At 41.5% G+C, this 15,024-nt stretch overlaps 1 protein-coding gene across 1 annotated transcript in view; it reads left to right on the forward strand.

The window, feature by feature from the left end:
- Positions 1 to 15,024, forward strand: part of ly75 (lymphocyte antigen 75) — a 157,754-nt gene that overhangs the window by 28,842 nt on the left and 113,888 nt on the right. The window contains exons 3-6 of the mRNA XM_059966465.1: positions 402 to 572; positions 12,269 to 12,433; positions 12,665 to 12,775; positions 13,850 to 13,993. Coding sequence (XP_059822448.1) covers positions 402 to 572; positions 12,269 to 12,433; positions 12,665 to 12,775; positions 13,850 to 13,993 — 591 coding nt within the window. The remainder of the gene's footprint in view (positions 1 to 401; positions 573 to 12,268; positions 12,434 to 12,664; positions 12,776 to 13,849; positions 13,994 to 15,024) is intronic.

Here is a 15,024-nt window from a genome sequence, read left to right on the forward strand (position 1 = left end):
ACTCGCCGAGCTATTCACAGTAACGGAAATTTTGACCAGGGGTGCCCAAACTTTTACATGCCACTGTATAATCACTCGTGTATATTATGAAATTTGTTTGGTTTTTTTTCTGCGGTAGCAGTACAGTGCAATACATAAAATTACTGCAGTACTGCACAAAAGTCTTGGGCACCCCAGCGCGTGCGCGTGCTCTCTCTCTCTCTTTCTCTCTCTCGCTCTCTCTCCATACATAGTTAAGGAATGCTGGAGGACTCTCTCTGATATAAAATTGTGCAGTGCCTTCACTTAAAAGGCCCTAAAATTTGTATTTATGTGTAGTATTAACAAATGCTTAGAACTAAGTTAATGTATCTCTTTATATCCTTGCACTTTATTCATTTAAATGATTTTTCTTGCTGCAGAAATTTACACGACTGAAGGGACTGCCTTCGGAAAGCCCTGTGATTTCCCTTTTAAGTACAAGAATAAGTGGTATTCTGAATGTACCACGGAAGGAAACGAAAATGTGGAATGGTGTGCTACGACTGATAACTATGATAGAGACAAAAAGTGGGGGAAGTGCTTGAAACTAGGCAAGTAACAAATTCGCGGTCTACGTACACATTAGCTGTTTAAAATGTATTGACAAGGTTATGTCAACTTGTTTGTATATATTCTGTGGTACTTGTTTTTAAATGAATTCTGCAAAGTGAGTGCAGGATTTTAAAAAACTACTTGCTGTGTCAATAATGTCCAAGTTATGGCTTGGGAAAGCCGTTTAATCACACTTGTTCAATGCTAAGTCTATAGCTCTGCATCTGTTTTCTGTTCACACCTATCAAGCCATTTAGATACTCATTCCAAATGATCACCACCCTGCATGATATCAACCCTAATTTAATATACAGGTTCCAGATGTTTGCTGTCCTGAGGCAGATTATGGTAAATAAATGTCCAGGGCCCAACAAGGGTGTTCCATTGGATCCAGCGGGAGGCAAGCGCAAAAGCTGCCTGTGCCCCAGCAGAAATATTTAAATCATCCTTGGCAACAAATGAGGTGCCGGAAGATTGGAGGATGGCCGGTGTTGATCTGCTGCTTAAGAAAGGCAGGGTGTAGAAAGAGTAAATGCAAGGAGGCTTTTCCCACTGAGGTTGGTTAGGACTACATTTAAAGACCATGGGTTAAAAGGTGAAAAGTTCCAGGGGAATGTCTTCATTCAGAGGGCCATGCAAGTGTGGAATGAGGTGCCAGCACAAGTGGTCTAGATTAGCTCGATTCCATCGTTTAAGAGAAGTTTGGATAGGTACACCAATGGGAGGGGTATGGAGAGCTAAGGTCCCAGTGCAAGTCGATGGGCGGGAGTAAGCAGTTTAAGTGGTTCAGTGTGGACAAGATGGGCCGAGGGGCCTGTACTTTTCTATGATTCTAAAATTTAACTGCTTTAACTTGTCTTCCCTATGTGCTACTCTTAAATTAATTAAATTGTAACATAGAAAACCTATTGCACAAAACAGGTCTTTCAGCCCACAATGCTGTGCCGAACATGTATTTATTTAGAAATTACCTAAGATTACCCATAGCCCTCTATTTTTCTAAGCTCCATGTACCTATCCAGGAGTCACTTAAAAGACTCTATTAAAAGCCTCTACCAGCGTACCTTTTTGTAGTTTCCACATCCTTCCTGTAGTGAGGCGACCAGAGCTGAGCACAGTACTCCAAGTGGGGTCTGACCAGAGTCCTATATAACTGCAACATTACCCCTCGGCTCCTAAATCCAATTCCACAATTGATGGAGGCCAATGCACTGTATGCCCTCTTAACCACAGAGTCAGCCTTTGCAGCTGCTTTGAGTGTCCTGTGGACTCAGACCTCAAGATCCCTCTGATCCTCCACACTGCCAAGAGTCTTACCATTAATACTATATTCTGCCATCATATTTGACCTATCAAAAAGAACTACCCCTCACTTTTCTGGGTTGAACTCCATCTGACACTTCTCAGCCCAGTTTTGCATCCTATCAATGTCCCACCATAACATCTGATAGCCCTCCACACTATCCACAACACCTCCAACCTTTGTGTTATTAGCACGTTTACTAACCTGTCCCTCCACTTCCTCATCCAGGTCATTTATTAAAAAAAAATCACAATGTGTCGGGGTCCCAGAACAGATTCCTGAGGCACACCACTGGTCACCGACCTCCGTGCAGAATATGACCCATCTACAACCATTCTTTGCCTTCTGTGGGCAAACCAGTTCTAGATCCACAAAGCAACGTCCCCTTGGATCCCATGCCTCCTTACTTTCTCAATAAGCCTTGCATATGGGGTACCTTATCAAGTGCCTTGCTGAAATCCATATACACTACATCTACTGCTCTTCCTTCATCAATCTGTTTAGTCACATCCTCAAAAAATTCAATCAGGCTCCTTAGTCACAACCTATCCTTGACAAAGACATGCTGACTACTCCTAATCATATTATACCTCACCAAATGTTCATAAATCCTGCCTCTCAGGATCTTCTCCATCAACTTACCAACCACTGAGGTAAGACGCATTTGTCTATAATTTATGGGCTACCTTTCTTGAATAATGGAACATCTTCAACCCTCCAACATTCCGGAACCTCTCCCATCCTCATTGATGATGCAAAGATTATTGCCAGAGGCTCAGCAATTACTCTCTCACCTCCAACAGTAGCCTGGGGTACATCTCATCAGGTCCCAGTGACTTATACAACTTGATGATTTCCAGAAGCTCCAGGACATCCCCTTAATGATTGGATGCTCAAACTTTTCAGTCCATTGTAAGTCATCCCTAAAATTGCCAAGGTCCTTTTCTGTTGTGAATACTGAAGCAAAGTACTCATTAAATACCTCCACTACCTTTTCTGGTTCCATACACACTTTCCACTATCACATTCGATTGGTCCTATTCTCTCACGTCTTATCCTCTTGCTCTTCACATACTTCACAAATTTTGTTTTCTTTTTAAGTAACCATTATAAAGCTGTAGAAAATGATCTCCCAGAGATCTTAAATAGATCTTTTTTAGTGCTGGGTGGAGAGAGAAAGAGGCGATGTTGAATTATTGAAGCATTTTGAAAACTATCAGTGACTTCCAGTGATTTTAAACCCTGGAGATTTACTTCCTGCAAGATGCTGTTTGTTTTAATGACAAGTTGCCTGGGCCACTCCTCTATCACATCTTATTAGCCACCTGATAAACCATAGTTTGGTCTTAAAAATCCACATCATCTTCTGCAGGATACAGTACCCAGGATTTTTCTTCAAGTCAGACCTTTTGAGACAGCTTTTTACTATTGGAGTCAGAGTGCACAGCACAGAAATAGGCTTTTCAGCCCGCACTGTCCTTGTTTTCCATCTTTACTAAGCCCATTACTTGGTCTTCCCTGCACTGATCCCTGCTCTTGAATATATTCTTAAGCTGCGACCAGAACCTGGTGCTCTGACAAGGATATTACAACATTTGACAACCATAAGGCTGTTCAACATTGTGTTGATTTTCCCCCACCCATTAGCCTAAGGTTTAGTTTGCTTACAGCTATTTTTACAAATCAATGGCCTATTTTTCTGAAAACCAATTAAATTAGTAATCTCTAAGATTTAGAAGCAGGTGTCTGAGAAGGGGCAATATACAGGACACTAACATTCAAAGTTCAAAGTAAATTTATTGTCAAAGTACATATATGTCAGCATATTAAAAACCTGAGATTCATTTTCTTGTGGGCATACTCAATAAATTGATAATAGAATAATAACAGAAATCTACGGCACATTGCAGGCAGTTTGGCCCACAATGTTGTGCCACCCATGTAAACCTACTCTAGAGACTGCCTAGAATTTCCCTAGCACATTGTCTATTTTAACCACAATAGAATCAACGAAAGACCACACCAACTCAGGTTTTCAACAAGTATGCAGAAGGCAACAAACTATGCAAATACAAATAGAGAATAATAATAAAAAAAACAATAAATATGAAGAATGTTTAGTCCTTGAAAGGCAGTCCATTTGTTGTGGCAACATCTCGGTGATGATGCAAGTGAAGTTATCCCCTTCAAGAGCCAACATTATATTGTTGGCACTTGGATGATGGAAGCTTTTGGTCACATGATGTCATTCATGGCATTAATACTTTACATCTGCATGATCTTGAAAATTTGAAATGGAAGTTAAAATACTGGTACATTAGACTGTATTTTAATTTTGCAGAAAGGTTTTGATGTTCATAGATGTTTGTGTGTACTTCCTGTTGTTTCCTCCCTTGTACCCCCCCACCAAGTAATTTTAATGGATGAAAATTTGGGAACTAAAGAGAGCAGAAACAGAAGGCCCAAGTATAAGGATACTTCCATGAATTTAAATTACTGTCAATTAATTTAACTGGAAACGAGGTCATCTTTTATATCTCATCTTAGTATAATGGAGAAAAAATGTTGAGTTGAATTTGGAATAGGAGATTATTTATAAGCTGTTGTAGAAAATCTGAAAATTCTAATTGAAAATCAAAAATACTGCAGAGGGCCTGATTCTGAAATTAAAAACAAACAGACAAAGCACTGCTAGCGGCTGTGGTAGAGGTGGATACAATACTGTCTTTTAAGAGCCTCAGATAGGTGCAGCTTAGAAAAATAGAGGGCTATGCACTAGGGAAATTCTAGGCAGATTCGAAAGTAGGTTACATGGTTGGCACAACATTTTGGGCCAGAGGGCCTGCAATGTGCTGTAGATTTCTATTTTCTATGCAAAAATAAAATTTCAAACCACTCATCAGGAATTGGAGTTGACTCTACAGGTTGAAGATTCTTCATCATCACAACTTCAACACTTTGTATTTATTTTCTTTCTGAAGACCGCTTGCTGAACATTCTGAAAGGCCATTTATCAAAACAATAGAATCACTTGTACAAGTACGGAATTGGGTCAAAGAATGAAGAATGTATTGACTAATTAATCATTTGCAGAGGAAGAAAAGCCACTTACTGTACAGTTGTCTAAAAGGTGGCATTTTACACACATTATAGAAGTAAGATGCAGCATTATTCCCCAGTATTCAGTTATCATTTCTTAACCAACCCCGGGTGAAAAGGCACATCTTTGGTTGCTCCTGACATTGCCTTCCTTGCATGATCATCATATATTTTGGAAAGCCCTGCCTTTTATGGGGGGTGGGGTGGGTTTGGGAGTCTGGTAGTTGTTTGTCTAAAGCGTATCTTTGTTCAATTAGACCCTGGTGATACCCGGCAGGTACATTACTTGTGATCTACCAGTTTCCTCCAGAGCCTACCTTGTATCTCCATTTCCTGCATTTATTGAGATCAGAAGTTTGTCTTATTGCCTTACAGTATATTTTACTTGTGTTTGCATGCCCATGTCAAGTCCTTGTTCTAGCTTAGCTTGGGCCTCTGGTTACTGTGGAGATGACTTCTGGATACTCAGGAGTTAGCTCTGTGCCCATAGAGAATTTCGTGATCTGTTATATAAAAACAGTGCCTATAAAAAGAAATTCCCCCCCCCCAGAAGTTTTCATGTTATTTTACAACATTGAGTCACAGTGAATGTAATTTGTCTTTTTTGACACTGATCAACAGAAAAAATCTCTTGTGTCAAAGTAAAAACAGATCTCTACAGAGTGATCTAAATTCATTACAAATATAAAACACAAAATTTTGATTGCTCAAATATTCACCCCTTCAAATCAGTAGCTAGTAGCTGCATCTTTGGCAGCAATTACAGCCTTGAGACTGTGGATCGGTCTCTGTCAACTTTGCACATCTGGAAAAATTGCACAATTTTTCCCCATTCTTTTTTACAAAACTGCTCAATCTCTGTCAGAATGCATGGGGATCATGAGTGAACAGCTCTTTTTAAGTCCAGCCACAAATTCTCAATTGGATTGACGTCTGGACTTTGATTTGGCCACTCCAGGATTATTAACTTTGTTGTTTTTAAGGAATTCCTGTGTTGTTTTGGCTTTACGCTTGGGGTCATTGTCTTGCTGGAAAATAAATCTTCTTCCAAGTCGCAGTTCTCTTGCAGACTACATCAGGTTTTCCTCCAGGATTTCCCTGTATTTTGCTGCATTCATTTTGCCCTCTACCTTCACAAGCCTTCCAGGGCCTGCTGCAGTGAAGCATCCCCACAGCATGATGCAGCCACCACCATGTTTCACGGTGGGGTTGGTGTGTTTTTGATGATGTGCATTTCTTTGGCTTGCACGTAACATAGCATTTAGTCTGATGGCCAGAAAGCTCAATTTTGGTTTCATCAGACCATAGAACCTTCTTCCAGCTGACTTCAGAGTCTCCTACATGTCTTCTGGCAAACTCTAGCTGAGATTTCATGTGAGTTTTTTTCAACAGTGGCTTTCTCTTTTCCCCTTTGTGATAAAGCTGTGACTGGTGAAGCTCCTGGGCAACAGTTGTTGTATGCGTAGTCTCTCTCATCTCAGCCACTGAAGTTTGTAATTCCTCCAGAGTTTGTCGTAGGTGTCTTTCTTTTGATCAGTATTGAAAAAAGCCAAATTAAATCCACTTTGATTCAATGTTGTAAAACAATAATAAAACATGAAATTTCTAAGGAGGGTGAATACTCTTCCTGTGACAATAAGAGTTATCTCTGAGGTTCCAAGCTTGGATTTTCTGTTTTACAAATTTCTAATGTCAGCTGTATTTTGTTTTTTATATTATATTATATAACCATATAACAATCACAGCACGGAAACAGGCCATCTCGGCCCTCCTAGTCAATGCCGAACTCTTAATCTCACCTAGTCCCACCTACCTGCACTCAGCCCATAACCCTCCACTCCTTTCCTGTCCATATACCTATCCAATTTTACCTTAAATGACACAACTGAACTGGCCTCTACTACTTCTACAGGAAGCTCATTCCACATAGCTATCACTCTTTGAGTAAAGAAATACCCCCTCGTGTTTCCCTTAAACTTCTGCCCCCTAACTCTCAAATCATGTCCTCTCATTTGAATCTCCCCTACTCTCAATTGAAACAGCCTATTCATGTCAACTCTATCTATCCCTCTCAAAATTTTAAATACCTCGATCAAATCCCCCTCAACCTTCTATGCTCCAATGAATAGAGACCTAACTTGTTCAACCTTCCTGTGTAACTTAAGTGCTGAAACCCAGGTAACATCCTAGTAAATCGTCTCTGCACTCTCTCTAATTTATTGATATCTTTCCTATAATTCGGTGACCAGAACTGTACACAATATTCCAAATTTGGCCTTACCAATGCCTTGTACAATTTTAACATTACATCCCAACTTCTGTACTCAATGCTCTGAATTATAAAGGCCAGCATTCCAAAAGCCTTCTTCACCACCCTATCTACATGAGACTCCACCTTCAGGGAACTATGCACTGTTATTCCTAGATCTCTCTGTTCCACTGCATTCCTCAATGCCCTACCATTTACCCTGTATGTTCTATTTGGATTATTCCTGCCAAAATGCAGAAACTCACACTTCTCAGCATTAAACTCCGTCTGCCAACGTTCAGCCCATTCTTCTAACCGGCATAAATCTCCCTGCAAGCTTTGAAAACCCACCTCATTATCCACAACACCTCCTACCTTAGTATCATGGGCATATTTACTAATCCAAATTACCACCCCATCATCCAGATCATTTATGTATATTACAAACAACATTGGGCCCAAAACAGATCCCTGAGGCACCCCGCTAGTCACTGGCCTCCATCCCGATAAACAATTATCCACCACTACTCTCTGGCATCTCCCACCTAGCCACTATTGAATCCATTTTATTACTCCAGCATTAATACCTAACGACTGAACCTTCTTAACTAACCTTCCATGTGGAACTTTGTCAAAGGCATTGCTGAAGTCCATATAGACTACATCCATTGCCTTACCCTCGTCAACATTCCTCGTAACTACTTCAAAAAATTCAATAAGGTTTGTCAAACATGACCTTCCATGCACAAATCCATGCTGGCTACTCCTAATCAGATCCTGTCTATCCAGATAATTATAAATACTATCTCTAAGAATACTTTCCATTAATTTACCCACCACTGATGTCAAACTGACAGGTCTATAATTGCTAGGCTTACTCCTAGAACCCTTTTTAAACAATGGAACCACATGAGCAATACGCCAATCCTCCGGCACAATCCCCGTTTCTAATGACATCTGAAAGATCTCCGTCAGAGCTCCTGCTATCTCTACACAAACTTCCCTCAAGGTCCCGGGGAATATCCTGTCAGGACCCGGAGATTTATCCACTTTTAAATTTCTTAAAAGCACCAGTACTTCCACCTCTTTAATTGTCATAGGTTCCATAACTTCCTTACTTGTTTCCCACACCTTACACAATTTAATATCCTTCTCCTTAGTGAATACCGAAGAGAAGAAATCATTCAAAATCTCTTCCATCTCCCTCGGCTCCACACATAGCTGACCACTCTGATTCTAAGGGGCCAATTTTATCCCTCACTATCCTCTTGCTTTTAATATAACTGTAGAAACCTTTCGGATTTACTTTCACCTTATTTGCCAAACCAACCTCGTATCTTCTTTTAGCTTTTCTAATCTCTTTCTTAAGATTCCTTTTACATTCTTTATACTCCTCGAGCAATTCCTTTACTCCAAGCTGCCTATATCTATTGTAGACATCCCTCTTTTTCCGAACCAAATTTCTAATATCCCTTGAAAACCCACAGTGCTTTCAAACCTTTAACCTTTCCTTTCAACCTAACAGGAACATAAAGATTCTGTACCCTCATAATGTCACCCTTAAATGACCTCTATTTCTCTATTACATCCTTCCTATAAAACAACTTGACCCAATCCACACTCTCTAAATCCCTTCACATCTCATCAAAGTTAGCCTTTCTCCAATCAAAAATCTCAACTCTAGGTCCAGTGTTGTCCATTTCCATAATTATATTGAAGCTAATGCTATTATGATCACTGAACCTGAAGTGCTCCCCAATACATACATCTGTCAGCTGACCTATCTCATTCCCTAACAGGAGATCCAACACTGCCCCATCTCTAGTCGGTACTTCTATGTATTGTTGCAAAAAACTATCCTGCACACATTTCACAAACTCTAAACCATCCAGCCCTTTTACAGAATGAGCTTCCCAATCTACATGTGGAAAATTAAAATCTCCCACTATCACCACCTTGTGTTTACTACAAATATCTACTATCTCCTTACACATTTGCTCTTCCAACTCACGCTCCCCATTAGGTGGCCTATAAAACACTCCTATCAGTGTCACTATACCTTTCCCATTCCTCAATTCCACCCAAATGGCCTACCTAGAGGAGCTCTCTAATCTATCCTTCCAAAGCACTGCCATAAGATTTTCTCAGACAAGCAATGCAACACCTCCTCCTCTGGCCCCTCCTACTCTATCACACCTGAAGCAACTAAATCCAGGAATATTTAGTTGCCAATCACACCCTTCCTGCAACCATGTTTCACTAATAGCTACAACATCATAATTCCAGGTAGCAATCCACGCTTTAAGCTCATCCACCTTTCTTACAATGCTCCTAGCATTAAAATAGATACATTTAAGATACTCTCCAACTCCTCCTCTCTTTTCATCCCTAACAATGCATTCAAATTTATTATCCTTTTCTTTCTTCTCCCCTACATCTTTGGGCTGAGCGCATCCCTTCTCCATCACCTGCCTTTCCTCCTTCATGCACAGTCTACTTACTTGCTCTACTGGTGAACTAACCTCCTCTCCCATAGTTTCCTCAAATTGATTCCCGCCCCCCCCCCATCTTACTAGTTTAAAGTCTGCCCTGTAGCCCTAGCAAACCTCCCCGCTAGGATATTGGTCCCTCCAGGATTCAAGTGTAACCCGTCCTTCTTGAACAGGTCACGCCTGCCCCAGAAGAGGTCCCAATGACCCAGAAACTTGAATCCCTGCCCCCTGCTCCAATCCCTCAGCCATGCATTGATCCTCCACCTAATTCCATTCCTACTCTCACTGTCGCGTGGCACAGGCAGTAATCCCGAGATTACTACCTTTGCGGTCCTTCTTCTTAACTGCCTTCCTAACTCCCTGTACTCTCGTTTCAGGACCTCTTCCCCTTTCCTACCTATGTCATTGGTACCTACATGTACCATGACCTCTGGCTCCTCACCCTCCCACTTCAGGATATCTTGGACGCAATCAGAAACATCCCGAACCTTGGCACCAGGGAGGCAAATTACCATCCGGGACTCTCGATCACCTCCACAGAACCGCCTGTCTGAACCCCTGACTATTGAGTCCCCTATCAGTATGGTCCTCTTTCTTCTATCCCTACCCTTCTGAGCTACAGGGCCGTCCTCTGTGCTGGAGGCCCGGCCACTGTCACTTCCTCCAGGTAGGCTGTCCTCCCCAACAGTACTCAAACATGAGTACTTATTGTCAAGGGGTACAGCCACTGGGGTACTCTCTAGTACCTGCCTCTTCCCCTTCCTGACCGTGACCCACCTATCTGCCTCCCGTGGCCCCGGAGTGACCACCTGCCTGTAACTCCTCTCTATCACCTCCTCACTCTCCCTGACCAGGCGAAGGTCATCGAGCTTCAGCTCCAGTTCCCTAACTCGGTCCCTCAGAAGCTGCAGTTCGGCGCACCTGGCGCAGATGTGGACGTCCGGGAGCCTCGGAGACTCCAGGATCTCCCACATCTGACACTGAGAACAACAAGCTGCCCTCACACTCATACTTCCCGAATAACTGAAAAATAACAAGGAGAACTAAAAGATAAGCCTACTGTGCCCTCTTCCGCCTAAGCCCTCTGAGCCCAAGCCCTACACTCTGCTCCCGGCGCACTCCGCTGCCCGCTTCTTAAGGCTGCGTTCTTTTTATATCTTCCCTCCTTCCCAGGCCTCCTTCACGCGCCTGCGCAGTCCCGCCTCTCAGAACTCCGATCTGAGAAGCAATTTGAAAATGGCCACCGCTGCACTTCCTCTCAAAGCCTTGCTGTCTTCTTTCAAAAGAGAACTACCTCACTCAGTCTCTCCTTTTTATATCTTCCCGCCTTCCCAGGCCTCCTTTGCAGTTATTCAACTCCTTCGCAGTTTGTTATTACAGTACTAACAAACTTGTTTATCCTGTAAAGGTTCGTTTTATTGTCAAAGTATGCATGTATGATGCATCTCTGATGTTTGTCTACTTCAAACAGCTGTTAAATACAGAAAGACCATGGAAGTTGATGACCATGGATGTCTCCCCCCAACAGACACTAAAAAGAAAAGAAACAAAACAAAACTCACAAATCCCAAAATCACCCTCCTCGCCCACAGCAAAAAACAGCCACAATAACGGTCAACAACAGTCTACACATAACAATCCCCAACCCTATCACTCGCAGAAAAGAACAGCATCAGTAGCATCAAACCCCCAATCCCCCTCTTCACACAAAAAAATTAACAGATCACCCACCCACCAATTGTTCAGAAGAAAATAGCAAGAAACTGAAGGAAACCAATATACAGTCCAATAATCACATAAATCTCAGAATGTGGGAAACGTCTTATTACTGCATACACAGAGAGCAGCTGCATGAACTCATTCGTTCCGTAAAGAGTGACTGCCAATCTGAGGTCCGAATGCCGCTAACCCGAGGTTCAATGCACTAATCTGGTTGACGACTGTCTCGTGCCAAGCTATCACTGAACCCCTCCACTTTTACCTCGATGCTTCAAGATGGAGTCTTTCATGACCTGGACCTCGTCTCTGGTCTTTTCCATGAGTCAGCTTGTGTTCTGGGACCTTTTCAGCCTCCCTGCACCGTATCTGATCTCCACAAGGCAGCTCTCTGGACACAGCACAGTGCTGTATCCTTTGATCGAGATTCAAACTGTACATCTTTGGCACCAGCAGTTTCTGTAACACAAACAAAACAAAAAGAACAAGCAGAAGGCGTAGAAAGAGTGGAATAATTGGAAAGATTTGCTATCTGGCAGATGTCACCCAAGGAATCATTGCTCACTGGTGCCATGTTTACTGGAAGTATGCTATCTCTTGACCAGAAGTACAGTATTTGCTATATTTTTGTAATTACGAAACTTCATTATTATAAAACTGGTACTGGAAGTCTGCATTTTTTTTTATCCAAAGCTGCTTCAGGCAGAAAATTGTCTTGAAAGCAGTCTTTTGCATTACTTTCCCTTTACTAATATCACTAACTAAACCCATAGATTGTAATACTGTTTACACTTATTCAGCATGATTAAGATTATCATATTACTTATTGTTTTTCAGATCCTGGATGCAAAACCTTATGGGATATAGATAATTCAGGACAGACTTGCTACCAGTTTAACTTTCAGTCTTTTCTTTCTTGGAATGAGGCTCGTCTTTCCTGTCAGAGACAGGGAGGAGATTTATTGAGTGTTCCTGATCCACAAATTCAGAAGTACCTTGCTGGTGAGTTAAAATATCAAATGGGGAGACTCATCCCTTAAAAGAAGCCAATACTCTATTGTCATAGTAAATACATTAGTGTCACTTTCCAATCATGTATAAACTGTATGTAATCTGATACCAACCTGAACATATTTCAGTTTCAACTGAAGACTGGTATCCAGCACTTTTAAATAGTACTTTAAATTATTTAATACAATTCAATACATCTCTTGTATTTTTTTTTTTAAACAGAGCAACCAAATATTCCACCAAAAGTATGGATTGGTCTGAATCAGCTGAACATTGCAGGAGGCTGGCAGTGGTCAGATGGAACACCTTTAGTATTTGTCAATTGGAATGATGGTAAATAAGTACTTTACAGATACAAGCTTGAATTATATATATTTGGGTTAAAATACGTGATGTGTAACAAAAGAGATGTTGTTTCCGACAATCAGGACACTTTACGGTCACAACAAAATAATACTTCTTAAAAAATATACAGTTGAGTAGTGTAGTTTGGATAGTAACCTGATGAAGGTCATTTTCTGGTGTCCTTTTATTTTTATTCTAACACTGCCTGCTGGAAGCTCCTTAGTTATCAAGGTCTTTTATATTTGTTTTTTTTTAATTCTAGTTAATTTCATGATCTTGTTTCTTTCACAAAAGCTTAAAATGGGGCCAGAATAAGCCACTTGCCCCCTTATTTCATTATCATCATGGCAGATCTATGCTGGCCTCAACTCCTTTTCTGTGCCAGTTTTTATAGTACTCAATTCTCTAATTATTTATTATCTTCACCTTAATATACCTAATGATCTGGCTTTGCCAACATTCAGAGGTCCATTTCCCTCAGAGCGAATTTATGCGTGTTACATTTTATTTTGGGTGGTTGAGTGGAGATGTGTCTCTCCCGAAGGAGGTGTAAGATGCTCCTTTCCTCCGCCAGCCTGCAGGTCACCCTTGAGCAAGGTGTGGCACCTGCTTAGCCCCTCCCCCTTCTCCCCCCCCCCCCCCGATTAGGGTCCATGGGAGTAGGTGGTGGATGCTTGTTTAAACAGCTGGTACATGTCACCATTCCTGGTTTTGCAACCAGGCCAACAATCTCTATTTCTATTGATAATGGCTGAGGTCACCTATCTTGTAAGGACACTGCCCAGAAAAAGGCAATGGCAAACCACTTCTGTAGAAACATTTTGCCAAGAACAATCATGTTTGCAAATCCGTAATCGCCTACGAAATACAACACAGCTCATGATGATGATGGGACTTCATTTCTACAGATTCTTTCACGTATAATTCCTCCATCCTGCCTGCTTGTTTTAATGAGTTAGTTGGAGTTGATCTTTTTATGGAAGATGCAAACATGCCTTTAATGTTAATTTATCTAATAATTACTAAAAGTTTTTCATCTTAAGTGTTACAATTTAAATTTAGGTTTGCTTGGGTTATTTCACCCTGAGGAATCCAGCTGTGCTGTAATGAACTCTGATTCTGGTTACTGGCAAATAAGCCCTTGCGAAGCTGCCCTACCATATATATGCAAGAAATCATTAAAGCAAACACACTTGGAGAATGCTGGTAGGTATAATATTGTTTCCTTTTTCTAAAATCCATGGAACAAAGCTTAATGTACCAGTGATTCTGTTTTAAACTTCTTTAGAACTTAAGGTTTTAATTTTCTCCTTCCTGGTTTCCGTAGCTTTTTCTTTCTTCACCCAAGTGAATATCTGAGCTAGCTTCCAGCTAGGGAAGAGTTGGTGTGATGATGACTTTGGTTTTTGCATTATTTGGTTTTAAGGCAAATCTGGTTATTGCAGTATTTTTACAATATAAAGATCTGAGAAGATTGAACAAGTCATTATTGAAGTAGAACTGGTTGTATGACACATGTGGAAATGAAATGCAATGTTTTCTGATGCTGCCAAAAGGCAGTATGTAGATACAAAGCAGAGGAGGATACTTTGGGGGGGTGGAGGGGGGAGGGAACAAAGACTTTTTGGATGACCCTGAAGGTTGCAGTGCTGCACGTGAATAGAAACGGTTGTAAATGGCCCTGGATAGAAGGGAATAAAAGATTCTGGTAAGATAGCGGTGCAATTGGACACACTGGCCTTTTTGGATCCACCCAAAGGTGTGATTGCTCATCCTTTGTCTGATTTCACAATTGCAAGACACTGCTGGGCATTAAGAACTTCAAGAATTGCAGGTCTACCCATTGAGCGATTTGCTGGGTGACAATAGAGCCAGATCTATTGCATACTGCTTCAGTCACCCAAGCAAGAAGGTGTCAGCACAGGAGCGCAATCTAACAGATGGGGGTGATCGTCTTGGACATTTTTTTTTCATTACCACAAGACCTTTTTGGACATTGGTAATGCAGAGTACTATGAATCCAAGTCTCTGGGTCTTGGTGAGACCAATGGTGGGGGAGCTACGTGGCCTCGGTTGTGGCTTGAGCCAGGCCTCATTGGCGCCTCTGCATCGCCTAGGAAGAAGACATCAGAGCTGGCTCTGTGCCACTGGGTTGGAGGCTGGCCCATCCTGTCAGTGCTGCCCTCCAGTCTTCACTCGTTCGGAGACCAGCTGGATTGCTTTCATCTGTGGGTGCA

The sequence above is a fragment of the Hypanus sabinus genome, chromosome 4, assembly GCF_030144855.1.
Source record: "Hypanus sabinus isolate sHypSab1 chromosome 4, sHypSab1.hap1, whole genome shotgun sequence".
NCBI classification, from domain to species: Eukaryota; Metazoa; Chordata; class Chondrichthyes; order Myliobatiformes; family Dasyatidae; genus Hypanus; species Hypanus sabinus.